At 41.4% G+C, this 21,816-nt stretch overlaps 1 protein-coding gene across 1 annotated transcript in view; it reads left to right on the top strand.

Annotated features, from left to right (window-relative positions):
• Positions 1-21,816, top strand: part of MBD2 (methyl-CpG binding domain protein 2) — a 58,296-nt gene that overhangs the window by 21,193 nt on the left and 15,287 nt on the right. Inside the window, 4 exon segments of the mRNA XM_015826154.1 lie at positions 2,385-2,544; positions 3,893-4,051; positions 18,450-18,540; positions 19,192-19,369. Coding sequence (XP_015681640.1) covers positions 2,385-2,544; positions 3,893-4,051; positions 18,450-18,540; positions 19,192-19,369 — 588 coding nt within the window.

Raw genomic sequence — 21,816 nt, 5'->3', positions numbered from 1 at the left:
TTCCATACGCCACTCCACCCCACCCCATCCCGTCCCATCCCCATCCCACTCTCTCCATATGCCACTCCACTCCACTCTCTCCATATTCCACTCCATTCCATTCATTGTTTTTTTTCTTCTGGGAGGTGCATTTTGTGCTCAGGGATCTTTCTGAGCCCTTTATAAAGGTAGCATTACACAGCACTTTTTATTATAGCAGCTCATGGAATAAGAGATAAAAACTGAGAATATTCCTGTACTTTGGAGGTCACCCTCCGAAGCCCCTTCTAACGGAAGATTAAATAGGAGAAGATGCTCAGATTGCCGTCTTATGCTTTATGGAAGCTGGATGGGTTTCACCATATCTACATTTTAAACACTGGAGTAAACTTGACAAGCTTGTGCATGCTTGAATTGTGAAGACACAAATGGTAGCTACATGACTTGGATGACCTTGTCAATGTATCTTAGAAACAACAAAACCTTTCTTGAAATCAGGAGATCAAATGATAATTTGCAAAGTATCTCTTCCTAATATGAGATTAGATGAATCTTGACAAGACACGTGGACTTCAACCCCCCACTGTATTCCTTACCCTCCTGCACCCAGGAAAAATCTGTTGGGAGACTGCATGGTAGGTTTTGATCAGCCAAAAAGGCTATGAAAACAGCAGGAAATTAATTGGCATTGTGCAAACTAAGAAGAAATGCAGTTAGGCTTTTAATTCCTTCCAAAACCCTCTTGCAATGAATGGATCAAACCTGGTTGATCTCCCCAAAAGTGGGCCTTGCACCTATGGGGAAATGCAGAAGAGGAGGATCTATTTATTCGATTCTGGCTGATCCTATAAAAGCTAAACAGGATTGGACCTGGTTAATGGTTAGTGCATGGGAGGCTAAGGACTTCTAAGGACTGTATACAAGAAAAGGAAGTGGAAGAAAATGGCAGAAGAGGAGGATGGAAAGATGGTTGTAGGGTTGCCAAGAAAACTTCCAGGCTGTGCCGATGAAGTCATCAGAAGTCAAGCATGACTCAAAGGAAAGTCTCCCTTTTTTTGCCCCTGTGCTTTAAGAAGAAAACAACCTCACAGGAAACCTGTTAACACAATCCTATTTTAGTCAGAAGTCTGGAAAAGAATGCATGGTTAGTTTTAGATTTATATAGATGTGTGTGCGAAACTTGCTGGTGCAGTTTAGTTTCAAAATGTCTGTTCTGAAATCTAGCTACTTTCATTTTGACTATATTTGGTAACTTTATATAGCTTTATAAAACCTCCAGAGTCACAGCCAAAGAGAATGATCCATGCAGCTCAGCGTTGAAATGAGCGGTCCTTGGTGCTGTCTGAGCTTGGTTGCTCTCTTGCAGATATTTCATTACACAAACTAGGTCACTGGGTAATGAAATATTTGCAAGAAAACAACCAACCTCAGAGAGCACCGAGGAACCCTCAAAATAAAACCATCAACCGGCTCTTTGGACAATATTTTCTAAGAATGAGTTCCTGAATTGTGTTTTTGTAAAGACTTTTTGTAAATTGTTAAGATGCCTGCACTTACTTCAGAAATAGTTTTAGAGAAGTGGATTTTTCAAAAATGAAAATGTCCATCCAAAAGTTTCCTTAGGCTGTTCCATGTAAGCATGAGTCTGTTTTGATGCCATAAAGTGTTTATTTATGTAACAAATGTATATGGCGAGTCAGAATTCCTTTTGGTAGAGTTGGGTGGGCATATCAATTGGTTTAATAAATAAGTAGGTGCTTTATATGTGATGCAGAGGTTTTGAGGAGCGGTGCCAGGTTGAATTGTTCTTGCCCCAACTGAGTTTTTGAGATATCAGTTCCCACTTGAAGTTCCTACCTTTAAGTACACCATAACTGAGTAAAAAGGAAGTGAGTGATGTAGAAATACGAGTAAAGGAGACCTTGTTGATTTATGAATATACAAAGATATATGTATCTGTATTGGTAGTTTAGATGGAGACATGGTGGCTTTTTGGAACCCATTGGCTAAAGTCCTTAGTTGAGCAGAAGTAAGAATTGTGCCTGAATTTCCCCTGGTCTAACTCAACAGTTTGTTCACTATAAAAAAAGGGCCATTACATAACAAAATAAGAAACCTGTGCAAATGAGCAGTGCAGGATCAAGAACATTCAAGAGGTTGGATGACCCCAGCCAGCATGGCTGGCTCAGGAATTCTGGGAGTTGAAGTCCACAGGCCATAAAGGGGCCACAGTTGCTCATCCCTGGCCTAGCCCCAAATTATCCGTGTCAACACTTGAATAGAATCTTGAACGTTGCTTGTGACTCTTCGGGGCTATTCCCTTTCCCCATTTATTTAGTGGTCTGAAAAGGAGTCCTTGCCTTGAATAATAAACCATTTTCTTCTTTTCTTCTATAAATTTGCAGTCCAAGCGGGAAGAAGTTCCGAAGCAAACCCCAGTTGTCCAGATACTTGGGGAACACGGTTGACCTCAGTAGTTTCGACTTCAGGACAGGGAAGATGATGCCAAGTAAATTGCAGAAGAACAAACAGAAATTAAGGAACGATTCGCTCAGTCAAAACAAGGTTTGCTTGCAAGCATGCTTTATAAATATGTTCATTGCAAAATCTTTGAAAACAAAAAAAGGGAAAGAAACATCTATTCGCTGTTTTTAACAATCCCCTTGATAACTTTGCATTTACCTTGATCAGTGATGGGAGTGTGCAGATTTTAAAGCAGTATTTGAGAGGGGTAAAATAAGTAGGTTTAAGACTGAAATACCATATGGGAAATAATTTGAAACCTGGTACATGTTCCTTAAGAACCAGTTTGGTGTAGTGGTTAAGCATCAAGTTAGAAACTGGAAGACCGTGAGGCTCAATCACTTTCTCTCACCCTAGGAAGGAGGCAATGGCAAACCATTTCTGAAAACTTGCTAAGAAAACTGCAGGGATTTGTCTAAGCCAGTGGTGGTGAACCTATGGCACGGGTGCCAGAGGCGGCACGCAGACCACTCTCTGTGGGCACGCGCGCCGCCACCCCAGTCCTAGGCCTTCAGCTGGGTTTCATAAAACCTTTTCGCTTTAGGCCTCCACCGCCGTATGCAAAAAAACCAACAACGGTTCAATCAGTCAATTTCAATTTCTCGTGGGGGAAAAAAAAGATCTTGCAAGTTGGAATTGATTGATTGAACTTTTTAGTCCTACCCAGTCTGCCGTTACCACCGCAGCCACGCCCACCCAATGGGCCACACCCACCCAATGGGCCACACCCAGCCAATGGGCCACACCCACCCGGCAACCGACGATGCATAAGTGGGTTTTGGGTTGCAGTTTGGGCACTCGGTCTCTAAAAGGTTCGCCATCACTGGTCTAAGCAGTTTCTGAGAATGTGGACATGATTGAATGGAAGAAAAAAAAGTTGCTCCTAACTGAAAAAAAGAAGGACTAGGGGTGACAGGATAGCAGACTTCCAATATCTAAGGGGCTGCCACAAAGATGAGGGGGTCAAAGCACCTGAAGGCAGGACAAGAAGCAATGGATGGAAACTAATCAAGAAGAGAAGCAATCTAGAACTAAGGAGAAACTTCCTGACAGTTAGAACAATTAACCAGTGGAACAACCTGCCTCCAGAAGCTATGAATGTTCCAACACTGGAAGTTTTTAAGAAGAGACTGGACAGCCATTTGTCCGAAATGGTATAGGGTTTCCTGCCTGAGCAGGGGGTTGGACTAGATGACCTCCAAGGTCCCTTCCAACTAATAATAATAATAATAATAATAATAATAATAATAATAATAATAATAATAATAATAATAATAATAATAATAATAATAATAAAAGTACAAGTCCTAGAATAATAAAACTAGTTCTTAACTGAAAAGTATAGCTGGACCGACCATATAGTTGGATTCCATTATACATTAAAAAAGAGAGAGGAAGGAGATGTTATGTCCCATAACCAGATTTAAATACGACGTTGCCAATCAGACAAACAGCTTCTATTTTTAAGCAGCCTGTAACCAAAGTTACCAATCATCCTAACAATAAAGTGAAGTCTGATCCACAACGAGTGATTGAACAGCCTAGACAGGTAATTTGTGTTGGGTGCTGATAGACTTCCTTTTTTTTTTATGTGTTCTAGAAGAATCATGTTGAAAATTTATCTTAACGTAAAACTTTATTGAGTCCATCACTTTGGCACTAATGAAAGCAAAACCCACTCGGGCAAGATACCCCCCTCCAAACCCGTATAGTAAAAGCATTGAATTCTCCCTCCTCCCTCTGGGTCAGGTCACATTGCCCATCAAGTGGAAAAATATTGTTATGAGAAAGCATCTCTAGGTTTGGCGTCTGGCTTCTTAATCTTTGAAGTCTGCATTCCAAAATGCTCTCCTCCCACCCCCCCGCCCCCCAAGTTTGTTGGTAAGCTGAGAAGCAATATTTGTCGCACCAGCAAAACCGTGCTTCAAAATTTGACAGGGAGACTGCACCTTCCAGAATTCTCTTCCTGTGTCGTTTCTAAATCATAAAGGTCGGATCAAATACAGGTAGTCCTTGACGTACGACCACAATCGAGCACAAAATTACTGTTCCTAAGTGAGAAATTTGTTAAGTGAGTTTTGCCCCATTTTAGGACTTGTCTTGCCACATTTCTTAAGTGAATCCCTGCAGTTGTTAAATTAGTAACATGGCTGCTGTGCGAATGTTCCCCATTGACTTTGCTTGTCAGAAGGTTGCAAAAAGGGATCACATGATCCCAGGACTCTACAACCGTCATAAATATGAACCAGTTGTCAAGCATCCAAATATAAATCACATGACCGTGGGGATGCTCCAACGGTCATGTGTGAAAAATGGCCATAAGTCACTTTTTCCAGCACCGTTGTAACTTCAAACAGTCACTAAATGAACTATTGCAAGTAGAGGACTACTTGTAACTTTTTTTCAGAATAATAACATTCCATATTTTTAAATTTATTAAGATTGGGTGAAACAATCAATTACTTTTCTTAGGTGATTATTTCTGTAGTATCGGAAGTGTTGGCTTGAGTTCTTTGGAGGACTAGGCCATTATAAAATAGGTTTGCTTCATTTTCATGCAGAAGTTCTTAGAATTGTCCCACTTTAGAATCTCAAATATTCTTCCCCAATAGGGTGTTTTTCATGCTATCTGGAAACAATGAAAGAGACAGATTAGCTGAAGGTTCCCAGATTGAAAATGCTGGTCTAATACATTGGGAGGAATCCCAAGGAGATACATGTCCTATTAGTTCTCCTTTGGATTCAGCTCATCTTTTATATTCTTGCCAAGAATGAACTGTGGTTGCAATAAGGATTAAGCTTGGACCTTCAGTGATTTATCTTATTACACAAAGTAGTGTGTGTATCCTTATGGAATTGAATTATGGCACGCATAATAATAATAATAATAATAATAATAATAATAATAATAATAATAATAATAATAATAAAAAAAAAAAGTTGGAAGGGACCTTGGAGTCATCTAGTCCAACCCCCTGTTCATACAGGAAACCCTATACTATTTCAGACAAATGGCTGTCCAGTCTCTTCTTAAAAACTTCCAGTGTTGGAGCATTTACTGCTTCTGGAGGCAGGTTGTTCCACTGGTTAATTGTTCTAACTGTCAGGAAGTTTCTCCTTACTTCTAGGTTGCTTCTCTCCTTGATTAGTTTCCATCCATTGCTTCTTGTCCTGCCATGAGGCGCTTTGGAGAATAGCTTGACTCCCTCTTCTTTATGGCAACCCCTGAGATATTGGAACACTGCTATCATGTCCCCCCTCATCCTTCTCTTCATTAAACTAGACATACCCCAATCCCAGCAAACGTTCCTTATATGTTTTAGCCTCCGGACCTCTAATCATCTTTTTTGCTCTTCTCTATACTCTTTCTAGAGTCTTATTTTCTTCTTCTCATTGGTTACTCTGCTAAAAAAATCATTTGGTTTCTTCCAACTTAATATGAGTAATTTTGAGCTGCAAGAGGAATCCAGTTGGTTGATAGACATCCCCCGCCTGAGATTCAGGTTGTTGTGGTTATGAGGCCAACCAGATGTGGGACTGGTTCAAGCTATGCTTCTCAACCTTGGATCTCCAAATGTTGGATGTCAGAGTACCTGTAATTTTCCATTTAGAAGAATTTCATATGATAGTCTGGAAAACAAGCTCTTACCATCAGTGCAGCCAACCAGACAAATGTTTGGATGGCTTATTGATGCCCTTAAATGCAAGGTCTGTCATAATAGATTCATTAAGATGTGTTGAAGACTACTCCCCCCACAAAAGAAGACCACTTGGCATAAACTTCTATATCATTTCATCCCACTCTTTACTAACCCTGTAAAGAGTTTACATCGGTTTAGCAACCAAGTGAAATAAATGATTAAAAGAAAAAAAAAAACGATACAGACTCTCTGGAAGTCATTCCGTGCTAGTAAATGCCTACCTTTCTCTTTTATGTCCAAGTATTGCTCCGCACCAGGATTCAGGATAGATTTTTTACGTGTTCTAGAATTATAAAGGCATTATTACTGTAGCTATAGCTGCCGGTGCATTTGGGAAGCGTGCCCTAGCTTTTCAAACCAGTTTATGAAGAGAACATTGAACTGGGAGCCACGAGTTGGACAAAAATGCTCAAAAGGAAGCATCGTTCAGGTTAAACTGCTCTCCCTTGAATTATAAGAATATTCTGAAGAGTGAAAAGGGCCTGGTTTAAATATCCATTCTTCTCGCGAAGTTCTTCCACAGCAGAGCTAAGCCTGAACTAAGCCTTGAGGGCTGGATATTCAATATTATTCAAATTATACCTTTTTGAAATGAGGCAGCTTTGCTCAGCATGAAAATGCCTTCCAAGAAGCTTTACTGAGTACTTAAAAGACGTAGGCCATATGTCTTCATCTCAGTGTGCATAACTTTTGCATACGGTAATGCAAACTTAGAAATATTTATTGGGATGTACATTGTACAAAAGGATAAAGGCAACTCATTTCCCATCCAGATTGTACTCAAATGATTTCAGTTAATTGACATCCTGCACACACTGAGATGCAGTTTGGTTCCTCTTCATGTGTTCCCATCTGGGATTGGCAGGTGGGAATGAGGACAAGAGCTTCTGATTTCCTGATGGATGTGCCCAGGGCTTCAAACACTCCAGGGGAGTCTTCATTTTCTTTGCATCTGGTCACCCAAGATTCTGCTTCAACACTCTTTTAATTCCATTTTAATTAATTAATCAATCTCAGACCATTTCTTGAAAGCGGCCATCAAATTTAATTTATTCTTTCAAATGAATGTGTACCACTTGGATTAACACATCTTCCTGTTTTACCACCCAACAGCATAGGGCCAAACAGAATCCTGAGCATTCATTTATGACTATAGAGGTTTTGATAAAAATTGATTTACGGCTAACCTAAGTAGGAAGGGGGTGATATAATTTTCCCCGGATTTTTTTTTTTTTTTTGCGGTTGCAAGCCATTTAGGATGCAATTCAGTAAACTTTATTGAGATTAAAGGAAATAAAATTTATGAACAGAGATGCTTAAGTTTTTTAAAAAAATAACAGCAGTCTTTCTAACCATGCTATGAGTCCATGGGGTAGGAAGCCAGAAACTGCAATTGGCTTTTGACTGCACTAACCTGCCTTGGAATATTTAAACAAATAATAGGCTTGGAGAAAAAAAAAAAGCTAGTTTGGATGTAAATTATCAGATGAAATTGAATTAATTAAGCCTACCTGAACTTGAAAAGTTACACAGAATTGGACCTGGTTACTATCTGAATCAGTAAGAAGTACGAGTAGACCTCAGTTAGTGACTTCCTTGTTTAGCAACCATTCACAGTTACGACAGTGATGAAAACATAGCATTATGACCAATGTTCACCTTTATGACTTTCACAGGTCTCTAAAGTGAAGGAACACTTAAGTAAGATCATGAGAACTGTTGCTGTTTCACTTAGCTGTTACTTCACTTAATGACCTAGTTGCCAGTCCCAATTGTCATCATTAAATGAGGATTACCTATATCCCAGTCAAAAAATAATGAAACATTTCAAGAAAAAAAGGCCAACCATCTCCATACTGTGGCATGGAATTTCCATGCAGGTGTAAACCTTGAGTCTGACTCCAGTGAGATTTTATCTTAGCCTAATACTTGACAATGAAGTCAACAAATCCCCCTCCCCCCACCTCTTCTATACACTCAGAATTACGATTTGTGGAAGCTTCTGGACAAGCTTTAAAGTTGAAATGTGTTTGAATATTAGTAGCTCAGGTTGGTAGTTGTGCTGTTGCTTTGAGCTCCAAGCTTGGCAATTTGGTTGCAAATGTTTCATCACCATTCGAAGGGACGTCATCAGTGCGCTTTGAATTGTGCTTGTCTGTCAGAGCACTGGCCTTTAAATACCTTTTTATATGATGCAAATTGGTATGAGTGTTATTTGTTCAAATATTTCTGAGCCATGGTCTGATTTTGGGCTGTTTGATTGGATGGTTGTTGTTGCTGGGCTGCAACCTTTGGTGTTACGTACCGTCTGTGTGATGCAAAATAGCGTTAGTTTTATTTGTTCAGATGCTTCTGAGTCATGGTCTGGTTTTGGATTGTTTGGTTGGCTGGCTATTGTTACCAAGGTGTGGTCCAATTTCTTGTGAAGGGTTATGATTTCCGTTGCTGCATGGTGGGATGGCTGTTTGTTCATTTTTAAATGCTACCTTTGGGATTGTGGTTCGAGTAGTTCTTTCACTCTCAGTGATTGGTAGACCGGGTCGATGTCAATGTGTCTGTTTATTGAATTATTGGTGGAAAACCAAGCTTCAAGATACTCTCTTTCTGTCCTTGATTTCACATGAGCTACAACAGTGGTCCCGGGTAGAACAAATGTGTGTCCTTCTGAGTCTTTGTGGATGGACATCAGGGATAGTGGGTCATGTCTTTTGAGAGCCAGGAAGTTTTAAAGTCCACTTTTAAAGTGTTGATGACCAAGGTCTTCCAAATCAGCAAATACTATGTTAGACACCTTTGAGACACAGACATTATTTTTCCAGCCAACATTAGCTAGGAGGTTGTTTGATTTTCAGCCGATTCCTGGTAACTTAGAATTGTATCCCTCAGCAATCTGTTACCAGGATAAAAAGATATCCCTGAATTTGCACATGCTGGGCATTTGAAAACTCTTTATTTCCTTTTGTGCTCCACTCTTTTCTGAGGATAACCAGCAGGAGAGGAATGCAAAACATCTTTAGAACTAGTCTGTTTATCCTCTTGAGATCTGAAAGCACTCCAGCCCACTTGGGAAAGCCTATGTTTAAAACTGCAGAAAGAAAATGATTGCTTTTAAATACAGCTTGAATAGAACAGCATAAACATGAATTCTATAATCAAGAGTAGGCAGCTGAATGTCAGTTCAACCCAATCTGTTCATTTTTAACTACAGCATTTCTTCTTCAGAGAAGCAGTGGGCAGCATTATCAAACAGCTCTTAATTTTGCAGGATGTCCTTTTGATAGTTGTTTGTTAGCAAAGGAGGCAAAAAAATCTGATATTGTTGAAGTCAATATTGCGGTAACAGGGCAGAGATGGTGAAAACGGGGTGGTGGGAAAAAATCCAAAATAGCTTTTGAGGAGAGGGGTGTGTGATGCCGCAAATGGAAAAGAGATTGGCCCACCTCTACAGGGAAAAGATGAGGGGTGATAGTGGAGTGATGCCAGTGTGTGCCAGTGGTATCTTCCCATCGTAGGACTGCAGCTCCAGAATCCCCTGTCTAGCAGGGCTGTTGTTTAGGATTTTAAGAGTTGAATTCCCCACATCTGAAAGGTACCCAGTTTGGAAAAAGTTTCTTTACAAAAAATCAGGGGTGAAGTAAGTTGGACAACATCTATGGAGATTCTCTGTCATCCAGGTCATAGTTGTCCCAAAGGTTCTTTTTTTCAGGAAGCAACTGGACTTTCTTGTTTATTCTTTGAAGACATTTCGCTTTTCATCCAAGAAGCTTCTTTGGCTCTGACCGGATGGTGGGGAATGGAAGGATTTATACTCCTCGCAGACTGCTGATCATTTGCATTCTTTTAGAGAGTCGTTGAGGCCACCTGGAGGTTTATCTATGTCCTCAGAGCCAAGGTTGAGGACCCCTGGTATAGGATCTCCTGCCTGAGGAACTGAGCTAGAACAGGGGTCCCTCACCCCCCACTCCATGGACCGGCACCGGTCCACAGCATGCTAGAAACTGGGTCGCACAAACAAGCAAAACCCCATTCATGGGATGCAGGCAGCACACAAAACCACGCCCCCTCTAGTCCCCGGAAAAAACCTCTCTCCACAGAACCGGTCCTGGTGCCAAAAGGGTGGGGGCCGCTGAACTAAAATACCTCCAAGGTCTCTTTCAACTCTGTTATTTTATATTCTGATTGCCATTTGCAAATCTTCCCAACAGGCAAAATAAATGTAGGAAGCCGGATTTGCTTAATGACCGTATGATTCCCTTAACAAATGCAGTGATTCACTTAACAAATGTGGCAAAAAATAAATAAATAGTACAATTGGGCATGATTCCCTTAACAACCACCCTGGTGGTTCTGATCCCAATAGTGGTCATAAGTTGAGGACTATCTATGAGTGTGGTGGTACAAAGATGGAGAAGAAAGTATAGGTAGGGAATGCTACAGGTTAGGTTAGGCTTCGCTGAAGTCTCCCAACAGCCCCAGGACTTTATATGCTCTGCCTTTTAAGAGCAAAGTTGTAGCCCCAGTTTCTTTGCCTCTGGGATGAAAAACATGTTCATTGACCTTCCTGATTCTGGGCATGTTGCTCCAAAGTTTCCCTCCTTGCAGCTTGACAGATTTTTCCAGCTCCCATAATTTCTGTGAGAGATGGTTTAAATCAGGGGTAGTCAACCTTGGCTCTTTTATGACTCGTGGACTTCAACTCCCAGAATTCCTGAGCCAGCTAAGCTGGCTCAGGAATTCTGGGAATTGAAGTCCACGAGTCATAAAAGAGTCAAGGTTGACTACCCCTGGTTTAAATAGCTCCTTTGCAGACCACATGCTTTGTCTGCTGAAAGTGTAGGAGTCTTTTTTTCCCCACACCATATCTCCAGTAAAGACCAAATGGGAAAGATTGTGTGCCATATTTTTTCTCAACCTATTGTCCTTCAGATGTAGTAGTAGTAGTCAGTGCTTTTTTTCTAAAAAAAAAAAAAGGTGCCGGAACTCACACACATCATACAATCCGCCTTGCCTACCCTACAAGGTTCCATCCCAAAAAGGTGCCGGAATTCCGTTCTGGGTATTCTATGAGAAAAAAAAACCTGGTAGTAATAGTAGTAGTAATAGTAATAGTAGTCGTAGTCGTAGTCATAATAACAACAACAACAACAACAACAACAACAACAACAACAACAACAATAATAATAATAATAATAATAATAATAATAATAATAATAATAATAATAATAATAATAATAAAGTTGGAAGGGACCTTGGAGGTCATCTAGTCCAACCCCCTGCTCAGGCAGGAAAGCCTATACCATTTCAGACAAATGGCTGTCCAGTCTCTTCTTAAAAACTTCCAGTGTTGGAGCATTCACCACTTCTGGAGGCAGGTTGTTCCACTGGTTAATTGTTCTAACTGTCAGGAAGTTTCTCCTTAGTTCTAGGTTGCTTCTCTCTTTGGTTAGTTTCCATCCATTGCTTCTTGTCCTGCCTTCAAGTGCTTTGGAGAACAGCTTGACTCCCTCTTCTTTGGGGTAGCCCCTGAGATATTGGAAGGCTGCTATCATGTCCCCCCTCATCCTTCTCTTCATTAGACTAGACATACCCACTTCCAGGAACCATTCCTTATATGTTTTAGCCTCCAGTCCCCCGATCATGTGTACGCCTTCAAATATTTGATTGATTGATTCATTCATTCATTCATTCGTTAATGTGTGTTGGCTGGTAATGAGAATGAAAGTCTAGTAGATTTGGAAAGAGCCAGGTTGGCAAGAGGACCAAAGAAAACTTGTGGCAGGCAAGATGACATCACAGGAATAGGAAACCTATCCTGTTAACTCCCAATGCTGGGATCCAAATGAAGGTATTTTTTGTAATGCCTGTCTAGCTTCTCATAAGAGTTGGAGAGCTCCTACTACCCTCAATTATTTTATTACTTCTGAATGACTACCGGAAGGACATATACTTCAGCATTCAGCCAGAATCTCCCATGCTATCATTTATAAGATACCAACCTCTGTGAACAAACAATTCAACCTATTATAAGGTCACTTCAGGCATTCCCACTACATAGCCATTCATCTTGCTACAAAAACTAACTTGTGCATCAGCACAACTCATTTGTTTTTTTCTCTTCCAGCTGGTACCATTTTTTGAAATAGCAAACAATTGAACTTTAAGACAAAGGAATGCAGCAACAAAATAATTAAGTTGTCCTAAATGTGTAAATAGTGAATGAAGCTGCGTGACCCAAGCGGTTTCTATCATGACTGACTTAAAATTGATGTTAATTGGACAATGAAGTATTAATGATTTGCACAGGGACCATTGCAGCCAAGCAATTACATTAACATACAAATCTCATCCGTCACATTATCAATCCAGGCGTGCCCTTTGGGGATCACATAACATTTGACATAATTGTATCCTAAATTGATTTATAACTAACAAATGAGAGCATTTTATAAAGTCCTTCCAGTAATCATGCAAATGGCAAATGAAAATACTAGTGTTCCTGCTTTGGCTAAATGCAATGGGATTAGAAATCTATTGTCCTTTTCCTAATGAACAATTAATGTAGGCTGCATAATTACTAGGGCTGTATATAGTTCAAAACAATTTGGAAGAAGGGCTCCAGCTCTTGTGGGAATATAGAGCTTTGGCTGTTCCTTATAGTTTGGTTATTGTTTTTCTGGCTTCTGAGCAAACTTAGAAAAAAAACGTGTAGCTGTTTCAAGCAATGTGGAATCAGTTCCATTAATGCAGCCACAACTTTTTTTCAGGCTTCTGTAGTTAGCTGAAAAAGGAAGCTACTTTAATGGTCCTTGACTTATAACCGCAGGCTTCTGTAGTTAGCTGAAAAAGGAAGCTACTTTAGTGGTCCTTGACTTATAACCGCAGTTGGGACTGGAATTTCCATTGATAAGCAAGGCAGTTGTCAAGCAAATTCTACCAGATTTTTTCAACCTTTTTTTGGCATGATTGTTAAGCAAATCACTGCAATTGTTAAGTGAATCATGCAGTCGTTAAGCAAATCCTGCTTCCCCCATTGACCTTGCTTGTTGGAAGCTGGCTGGGAAATGGTGATCACATGATCCCAGGACACTGCAACCATTGTAAATACATGCCGGTTGCCAAGTGCCTGAATTTTGACCATGTGACTGGAGGGATGCTCGTAGTTTTGGATGTGAGGACTGGTGGTCACTTTTTTCAGTGCCGTATTGGTCACTAAAATGGTCACTAAAAATATGGTAAGTTGAGGATTACTCATTGAAAGGTGCTGGATTTGTATACATGTCAACATCCAGCTCGAGAATCCAAATAAAACTCCAGATTAATTCCATTTCCGAAAAAAATAAAGTTTATTGAATACACTGTGTGGTTATGTCGAAGTAAAACTTACTCTGAGGTTCTCACAACAGTTCATAGATTTACAATAGTTTTCCCAGCCAAACCCCCATCGTCTTACGTAATCCATATCAAGTCCACTTTGTTATGGGAACCCTCTGCTTCAAATCCACACCTGTTCTGGTGTCCTTGATAAGGTTTCAGGCTCCCATGATCTGCAGCTGAATCAAAGAAGCTTCATTTTTCCATCTACCCACTTGAAAATAACACCTCCCACCCCCTTTATCTAAAGGCAAGTTGCAATGCAGAGGCATGTAGCTGCCAAAGTTTCATATTTGACAATACAGTTCAAAGGTTTTCTTTTATGACCAGGATGGGGTAGAGTGTATCAAAATCTGTAAGGCTGCAGGCATGGCATTCCCTTTGAATCTCTCTGCCTTTTGTGTCTAAGTGTACATCCTCTTGTATAGGAGGAACAGCACTCTGGCTGTAATGCTGCACCTGCCGTCTTGCAGATTTTGATTTCCCTTTGCAAACCTTTTTGAATTGTGTAGCTATAGCGATTGCCTTGTAATTAAACACAAATATAGGGATTGTACAGTAAGTTCTCGACTTATAATGGTTCGCTTAGTGACCATTCAGAGTTACAACAGAACTGAAAAAAGTGACTTATGACCGCTTTTCACAGTCACAGCCTTTGCAGCATCCCCACAATCACGTGATCAAAATTCAGATTCATATTTATGATGGTTGCAGAGTCCCAAGATCCCCTTTTGCAACCTTCTGACAAGCAAAGTCTATGGGGAAGCCAGATTCACTTAATAACCAGGTTACTAACTTAACTGCAGTGATTCACTGAACAACTGAGACAAGAAAGGTTGTAAAATGGAGCAAAACTCTCTGAAATGTCTCACTTAACAACATAAATTTTGGGCTTAATTGTGGTCGTAAGTCGAGGACTACCTGTAGTTAAATGTTTTGTCATTCAGGAAAGCAGGTCTTCAAAACAATGAGCGGCACAAAGATGTATTTTTGCTTGCGGGATCCGTTGCTATCATTAGAACTTTTACCCTGCCAAGAATATTTTGCAGTATATAAGGGGGGAAAAATAGGTGCAAAAATTGGACTATCCTTGATTATGTTGTGCCCTTCATCCAGGCAACAGAGGGATGAGGGTTCTTAATGCCATACAAGTCAGGATGTGCTTCGCCTCAATTTTGGCTTCATAGTGGAGAGAGATTCTGTGCTTTAGAGTGATATCTGAACCAGGAGAAACAAGAGTGGGCTGTGAAGATTCCAGAATGAAAGTCCTCTCTGTGTTCCACTGAGCAACCATTGACCATAGGAGGAAGGGCTCCCTGATAATGTGCTAGGACTTTTGAAAAGCAACAGGTTATAAGGATAAGAACTCACTGAGATGAATGATCTGGGGTAGATTTGCTCTGCATCACCCTTTGGCTGGATTCATGCAGCAGATAGCCTATTTAAGCATGGTTTATAGCAGTGGTTCTCAACCTTTTTAATGCCGCGACCCCAACCGGTTGTAAGTCGAGGACTAAACCAGTCGTAAGTCGAGGACTAAACCGGTCGTAAGTCGAGGACTAAACCGATTGTAAGTCGAGGACTACCGAACTGGTCGTAAGTCGAGGATTTTCCCTGCCCGGGAGCGCCGCGCATGCATGATTCTGCCCCCTGCGCTGGCCGAGGTGTAGCTGGCAAGCGGCAGAGACGGAGCAGGCCGACCACCAGCTGGCCCAGCCCAAGGGAGGTAAGGCACCCACCGGAAAAGGGGGAAAAAATGGCGGACAAAAAAAATGGCGGACAAAAAAAATGGTGGACAGCCTTGCTTGGCGACCCCCATGAAATGGTTGATCGACCCCAAATGGGGTCCCGACCCACAGGTTGAGAACCACTGGTTTATAGAGTTATGCCTATGTTCCTACAAATTTGTTAAGCCCAAACTAAAGAACCACACGGAGAGCTTATGCACTGGAGACAAATTCCTTGTGTATCCAATGACACTTGGCCAATAAAGCTATTCCATTCCATTCCATTCCATTCTCTATTCCATAATCTCCTCCTCTCCTCTCCTCTCCTCTCCTCTCCATTCCATTCCCTATTCCATTCTCTATTCCATAATCTTCTCTCCTCCATTCCATTCCATTCCCTATTCCATTCTCTATTCCATAATCTTCTCTCCTCCATTCCATTCCCTATTCCATTCTCTATTCCATAATCTCCTCCATTCCATTCCATTCCATTCCATTCTGTATTCCATAATCTCCTCCTCTCCTCTATTCCATTCCATTCCATTCTCTATTCCATTCTCTATTCCAGTGTTTCTCAACCTTGACAATTTTAAGGCATGTGGACTTCAACTTCCAGAATTCCACAGCCAGCAATGCTGGCCTTGGAATTCTGGGAGTTGAAGTCCACATGCCTTAAAATGGTCAAGGTTGAGAAACACTGCTGAGTCTATTCCATAATCTCCTCTCCTCCCCTCCCCTCCCCTCCCCTCCCTTCCCTTCCCTTCCCTTCCATTCTATTCCATTCCATTCCATTCCATTCTCTAAAGAAAGTACACAGTGCTTGATGTCCATGACTGGCAGGGGAGTTCTTGGAGTTGAAGTCCACAAGTCTTAAAGTTGCTAAGGTTAGACAGCCCTGCTTTAGGCCAATTAAACCCAGATTCCTATCCAACCTTCATCTCTCACTGGACTTCAATCCCCATCTGGCTTATCAAGCATTGATCTGACAACCCTGTTGCAGAGTTTAAACCCCCAGGGTCCTGCTCTGTAGGGCATTAAGTGCATCTTTGTGTAATTAGCCCGATGATTTGCATTGACTGGAAGTGACTGCTAAATGTCAAATTTTGCAGCAGGAAGGAAGTGCTCTTTACGTGTGTTGGGTGGGTTAACCCTTTCTTCCCCGTGCTTGGTTCTAAGATCCCTCCTTTGAAGCTGCTATTAGTGGGAGTGGAAATGTCCACTGAGGCAATGTGAATTTTTTACCATGCAAATAGCAGTTTCGGTAAAGACCTTTTGAAGGTTTTATGCTCTCTCTCCCACATTGGTTGCGATTCCATTCTTAGCCCGGTCTGTCTGGGCTGCTAATGCTTGCGTTTTTCAAACCACCTGTAAAACGCAAATGTGCATTTACCCATTACATCTTGCTTTGCGTTTTTCAGGCTGCTTTAAAAGGGTGCCTGGTAGCTTGAGTGTGCAAAGGCAGTGGAAAGTAACCACGGAGGATGATTAATTATGACAGACAGAGAAAAAAAAAGTAGGTCTGTGAAAAAGGATTGTTTAAATAATAAATGGCAGGGCTGAGCATTTTTTTTTTATTTCTTTCTCTGCCTTCGCAAACAGGATTGTTAATGTTTTTTTTTTCCCCTGGAACATCATGGAAAAATAGGAACATTTTAGATGGTTTGGTGGTATTCATAGAGGTTTCCCTTCAGTGGGTGTATGCACGAGACAGTAACTTGTAGTATTTTTATATCCAGGTAGTCCTCGAATTGCAACTATTCGTTCAGCAACTGAAGTTATAATGATACTGAAAAAAACTGACTTATTGCCAGTTGTCACACTTATGACCATCACAAGCATCCATACGATCACGTGATCAGAATTGGGGTGCTTGGCAACTGGCATGTACTTATGATGGTTGCAGCAGTGTCCGGGGGTCATTTGATCACCCTTTTTTGTTCTTTCCAGATGGCTTCTGAGAAGCAAAATTAATAAGGAAGCCAGATTCGCTTAATGTCTGTCAGAATTCACCCAACAACTGCGGTGGTTTGTTTAACAACTATGACAAAAAAAGGTCACAAAATTGGACACGACTTGCTTAACAATGGCTTTGCTTAGCGTTAGGAATTCTGCTCTCAACTGCTCACAGAGGGCTACCTCTGTGTACAAAATAAACAAAAGTAGCTCCTTGTTCTAGTGTCCCAAAAGTGCTTTTTCACGAGGCAAATGGACTTTCTTGTTTTTCTTTGAAGACGTTTTGCTTCTCATCCAAGAAGCTTCTTCAACTCTGACTGGAATGGTGGGGAATGGAAGGATTTATACTCCTTGCAGACAGCTGGCCATTTGCATTCTTTTAGAGAATCACTGAGGTCACCTGGAGGTTTATCTGTGTCCTCAGGGTCACCTGAGTGGTGCAAATAGGTGTGGAGGCTTTTTGGAACTGCTGAAAGGACTGTGTTGTAGACTGGAGATAGATGATGCCATATCTCTTCCCCTCTGTTGAGAGAGGGCTGTTCAGTTTTGACATAGATGGTCTCTTTGACCCCTCTTTCAACCCAGTGGTCCACTCTGTCCAGAATGTGGACCTTGGTGTCTTTGAAAGAGGGGGCTTTGTCTCTTGTTGTAATGGCTGCAGAAGAGGCGGTAGATGAAAAACAGTTCTATGTGAATCAATTCAGATAAATAAATAGGAGTGTGATTCCCATGATCAGATGATTGCTATTTGTGATTTGTCCCTGCCGGCTTCTGACAAAGCCAATGGGGAAGCGGCAGGGAACGTTGCAAGTCATGGTCATGTGATGTCTCGCTTAACGTCCACCACCAATTTGCTTAATGACTGAGGCAAAAAACATCATGCGAAGGGGTGTGGTCACATGATGCTTCACTTATCAATCACAACCCTTGACAGATTTTCTAGTCCCTATTGTGGTTGTACATCCGGGGTCTTCAAACTTGGCCCTTTTATGACTTGTGGACTTCAACTCCCAGAATTCCTCAGCCAGGCACTCTGGCTGAGGAATTCTGGGAGTTGAAGTCCGCAAGTCATAAAAGGGCCAAGTTTGAAGACCCCGGATGTACATCAAGGGCTACCTGTATGGTTGTGCGCACGAATAGTAACATAATTACTGTGTCCATTAATCATGTGTGTTTTCTTTAAATCTTTTTTTAGCTTTTCTGGGAGAAGAGGCTTCAAGGCTTAAGTGCCTCAGATGTCAGTGAGCAAATCATAAAATCCATGGAGCTTCCCAAAGGCCTTCAAGGTAACTTTGAGGTTTTAATGGAGCCCTCTGAATGGATGGATTTAGGGGTAATCCATGAACCAAAGTGCAGGAAGTCTGTTCCCACATCCTGGATGGGGAATGATGGGAGTTGAAGTCCACACATCTTAAAAGTTGCCAGGTTTGAAAAACACTGTGCTAACAGACTACAGGTAGTCCTCAATTTATGACAGTTCATTTAGTGACCGTTTGAAGTTACAATGGCACTAAAAAGGGTGACTTACGACCATTTTCCACACTTACGACCATTGCAGCATCCCCGTGGTCACATGATCAAAATCCAGAAGCTTGGCAACGGATTCATATTTATGACAGTTGTGGTGTTCCAGGGTCACGTGATCCCCTTTTGCGACTTTCTGGCAAGCAAAGTCAACGGGGAAGCCAGATTCACTTATCAACCCTGTTACTAACTTAACACTTGCAGTGATTCACTTAACAACTGTGACAAGAAAGGTCGTAAAATGTGGCAAAACTCACTTAGCAACAGGCATTTTGGGCGTCATTGTGCTTGTAAATCTAGGATTTGCTAAGCTTTGTCTTTGGGACAGAGATCTTATTTGGCATTTTTGATAGCAAATCCATCCCTCTGAATATGCTGAGTTTTAATGAGCCAACTTTGCATTCCCTCTCTAGGAGTGGGCCCAGGGAACAACGATGACACCCTCTTGTCGGCTGTGGCCAGCGCATTGCACACAAGTTCTGCTCCCATCACAGGACAACTGTCTGCTGCCGTGGAAAAAAACCCCGCTGTGTGGTTAAACACATCCCAGCCTCTCTGCAAAGCCTTCATCGTTACGGATGAAGATATTAGGTGAGTTCTTCACAGACTGGGTTCCTGCAACCTGCTGGGCTGTTTGGAGACCTGCAGAGTCAACCTTGGCAACTTTTAAAACTTGCGGACTTCATAATCCAAGTTTCATCCCAGTTAGCCCATTTCTCGAGTTCTTTCTAATCTGTGTTCCTCCAGATGTCTTCACCAAAAATCTTGGGAATTGCATCACAATATGTCTGGATGGTGCCTTTGTAGTGTCGGAGAAAAGTGCTCTCTGTTTTCTCTGGGTATCTATTTTTAACAAAAGAAGAAAGCCCTTCCTTCCTTCCTTCCTTCCTTCCTTCCTTCCTTCCTTCCTCCCTTCCTCCTTCTGTCCTTCCTCCCTCCTTCCTTCCCTCCCTCCCTCCCTCCCTTCCTTCCTTCCTTCCCTCCCTCCCTCCCTCCCTCCCAGCTTTTGCTGATACAACATTCACTTGTATGGCTCATAAACAAAGAAGTAAATCAACTGAGCATGCTGTAGGAGTTATGAGAGGGCATATTCCCAATCTTGCACCACTAAGTCCAACTTGATTATGCTTGCATTTTTCTTTTTAAATGCTCCATTTACCTCAGCTTTTAAGATTCAGATCATCTTTTATTACCGCTATACGTGATTGATTTCCTGCTGATCTCGTAGTAATTGCTGCAAGAAATGTGCTCATGATTTGGTTAGGTTCTATAGCTCCGTTTTTCTCTATTTTCAAAATACCGATACGCAGGCTTTGGATAGTTATTAATCCCAGTGTTGAAATTACTCTTAAGTGCACGTTTAAATACTAGCCTTTGAGTTTCCAAATTATGAGATGCTGGGTTTAGGTAAACAACCACAGTGCTTATTAGGAAAAAAAACCTGAGCAATAAAACACCACCCCTCCCCAAAATGTTTGATATTTTGAGTTTAATACATAGCAGAGAAAGAAAAGGATAGAAATTTTCACTCAGACGTTTTATCAAAATTAATTACAATCTGATATGGAGAGAGACAGCTTCTGGTAAACATTATTTTGGAAGTAAATAGACAGCCTTATTCACCCTCAAAATTGACCCAATCAGAACTGTGGTTTGCAGGTCTTATGGAAACAGAACCTAGCCAGACACGTGAATCCTCAGAGAGAACTAAAGGTATGCCAGGGGCTTGAATTTGCTAGCAATTCCATATATATTTTTTCTTGCGTCGCTTTATTTCTGTTGTTAGAGTTGGAGATTATCAACATTTGAAGGGGATCAAGCACATGATAACTGTTTTCAAGTCCTTGAGGGGCTGCCACAGAGAAGAGGGCATTGACTTATTCTCCAAAGCATCAGAGGGCAGGACAAAAAGTAATGGGTGGAAGCTTGTTACGGAGAGATCCAACCTAGAAGTAAGGAGAAATTTTCGGACAATGAGAACAATTAATGGAACAGGTTGCCTCCCGGAGTTGTGGATGCTCCATCACTGGTGGTTTTCAAGAAGAGACTGGACAACCATTTGATTGGGGTGGTATAAGGTCTTCTGCCTTGAGCAGGGGTTGGACTAGAAGACCTCTAAGGTCCCTTCCAGCCCTATCGTTCTATCTTCTACGGAGAGACACTGTCAAAAGAATGGAACAACTGGGAACAATTAGCACTTCTCTTAGTTTGTTAGTAGGTTTTCTGGCTTCACAATTTTTTTTAGTTTTTAATGTGTTCCTCCTCTGCTTTTCAGCCAAAACTGATGCTCTGTGGTAGTTGATGATTCAAATCCACACTAAGTTGTGCTATCATTAAGTGTTAAGCTGCTGAGACATTCCAGATTTGGTCTTCTTCTTATCTTTGTACTTGTGATATCAAGTTGTAGGAGAGAAACACCAGGTTTCGTTTCTGTATTGGAGGTGGTAGTTTCAGTTTTTCAGACCACTGTGGAATAATCATAGTGATAGTATAATAATCATAGTGATAGTACAATAATGATAATAAGCCTTTCAGACCTTAAAATACACTTTTGGTGATTTTTCCCCCCCTGGAAAAAATGATCAGAAGCCCTGCATTGCATCACAACTGCAATGTGAAGTTACACAACTGACACTGGAATTAGTAGTCCCGGGTTGCTATTTTTCCAAAGCTGGTAACAACTGGCTGATTTATTTTTGCAAATTAAAGTTGGGTGGGTCAAATCAGAGGTATGGACTTCAACTCCCAGAATTCCCCAGCCAGCATTGGAACCCCACTGGGTTAAATGAATCTCAGTAAGATAGCTACAAAAAACTTGTTAAATATTGAGCAGTTTTGGAAATAGGGGAGATAGTGGTTGAGCCCTTGTCATGGTCAGACCATTCTCTCCTAAGGTTGGTCTTCCGGACCGCTCCCCCTCGCCGCAGGGAGACGGAACCCCCTAGATGGTTCCGTCCCAGGCGACTGATGGACCCTGAGAGGTTCCTGATGGAGCTTGGGCCATATCCGGAGGATCTAGTCCACGACTCGGCGGAAAA

The sequence above is a fragment of the Protobothrops mucrosquamatus genome, unplaced genomic scaffold, assembly GCF_001527695.2.
Source record: "Protobothrops mucrosquamatus isolate PMUCROS unplaced genomic scaffold, P.Mucros_1.0 scaffold2982, whole genome shotgun sequence".
NCBI lineage: Eukaryota > Metazoa > Chordata > Lepidosauria > Squamata > Viperidae > Protobothrops > Protobothrops mucrosquamatus.
Note: the sequence above shows the minus strand (reverse complement) of the source record. Positions and strands in the feature narration are given on the sequence as shown.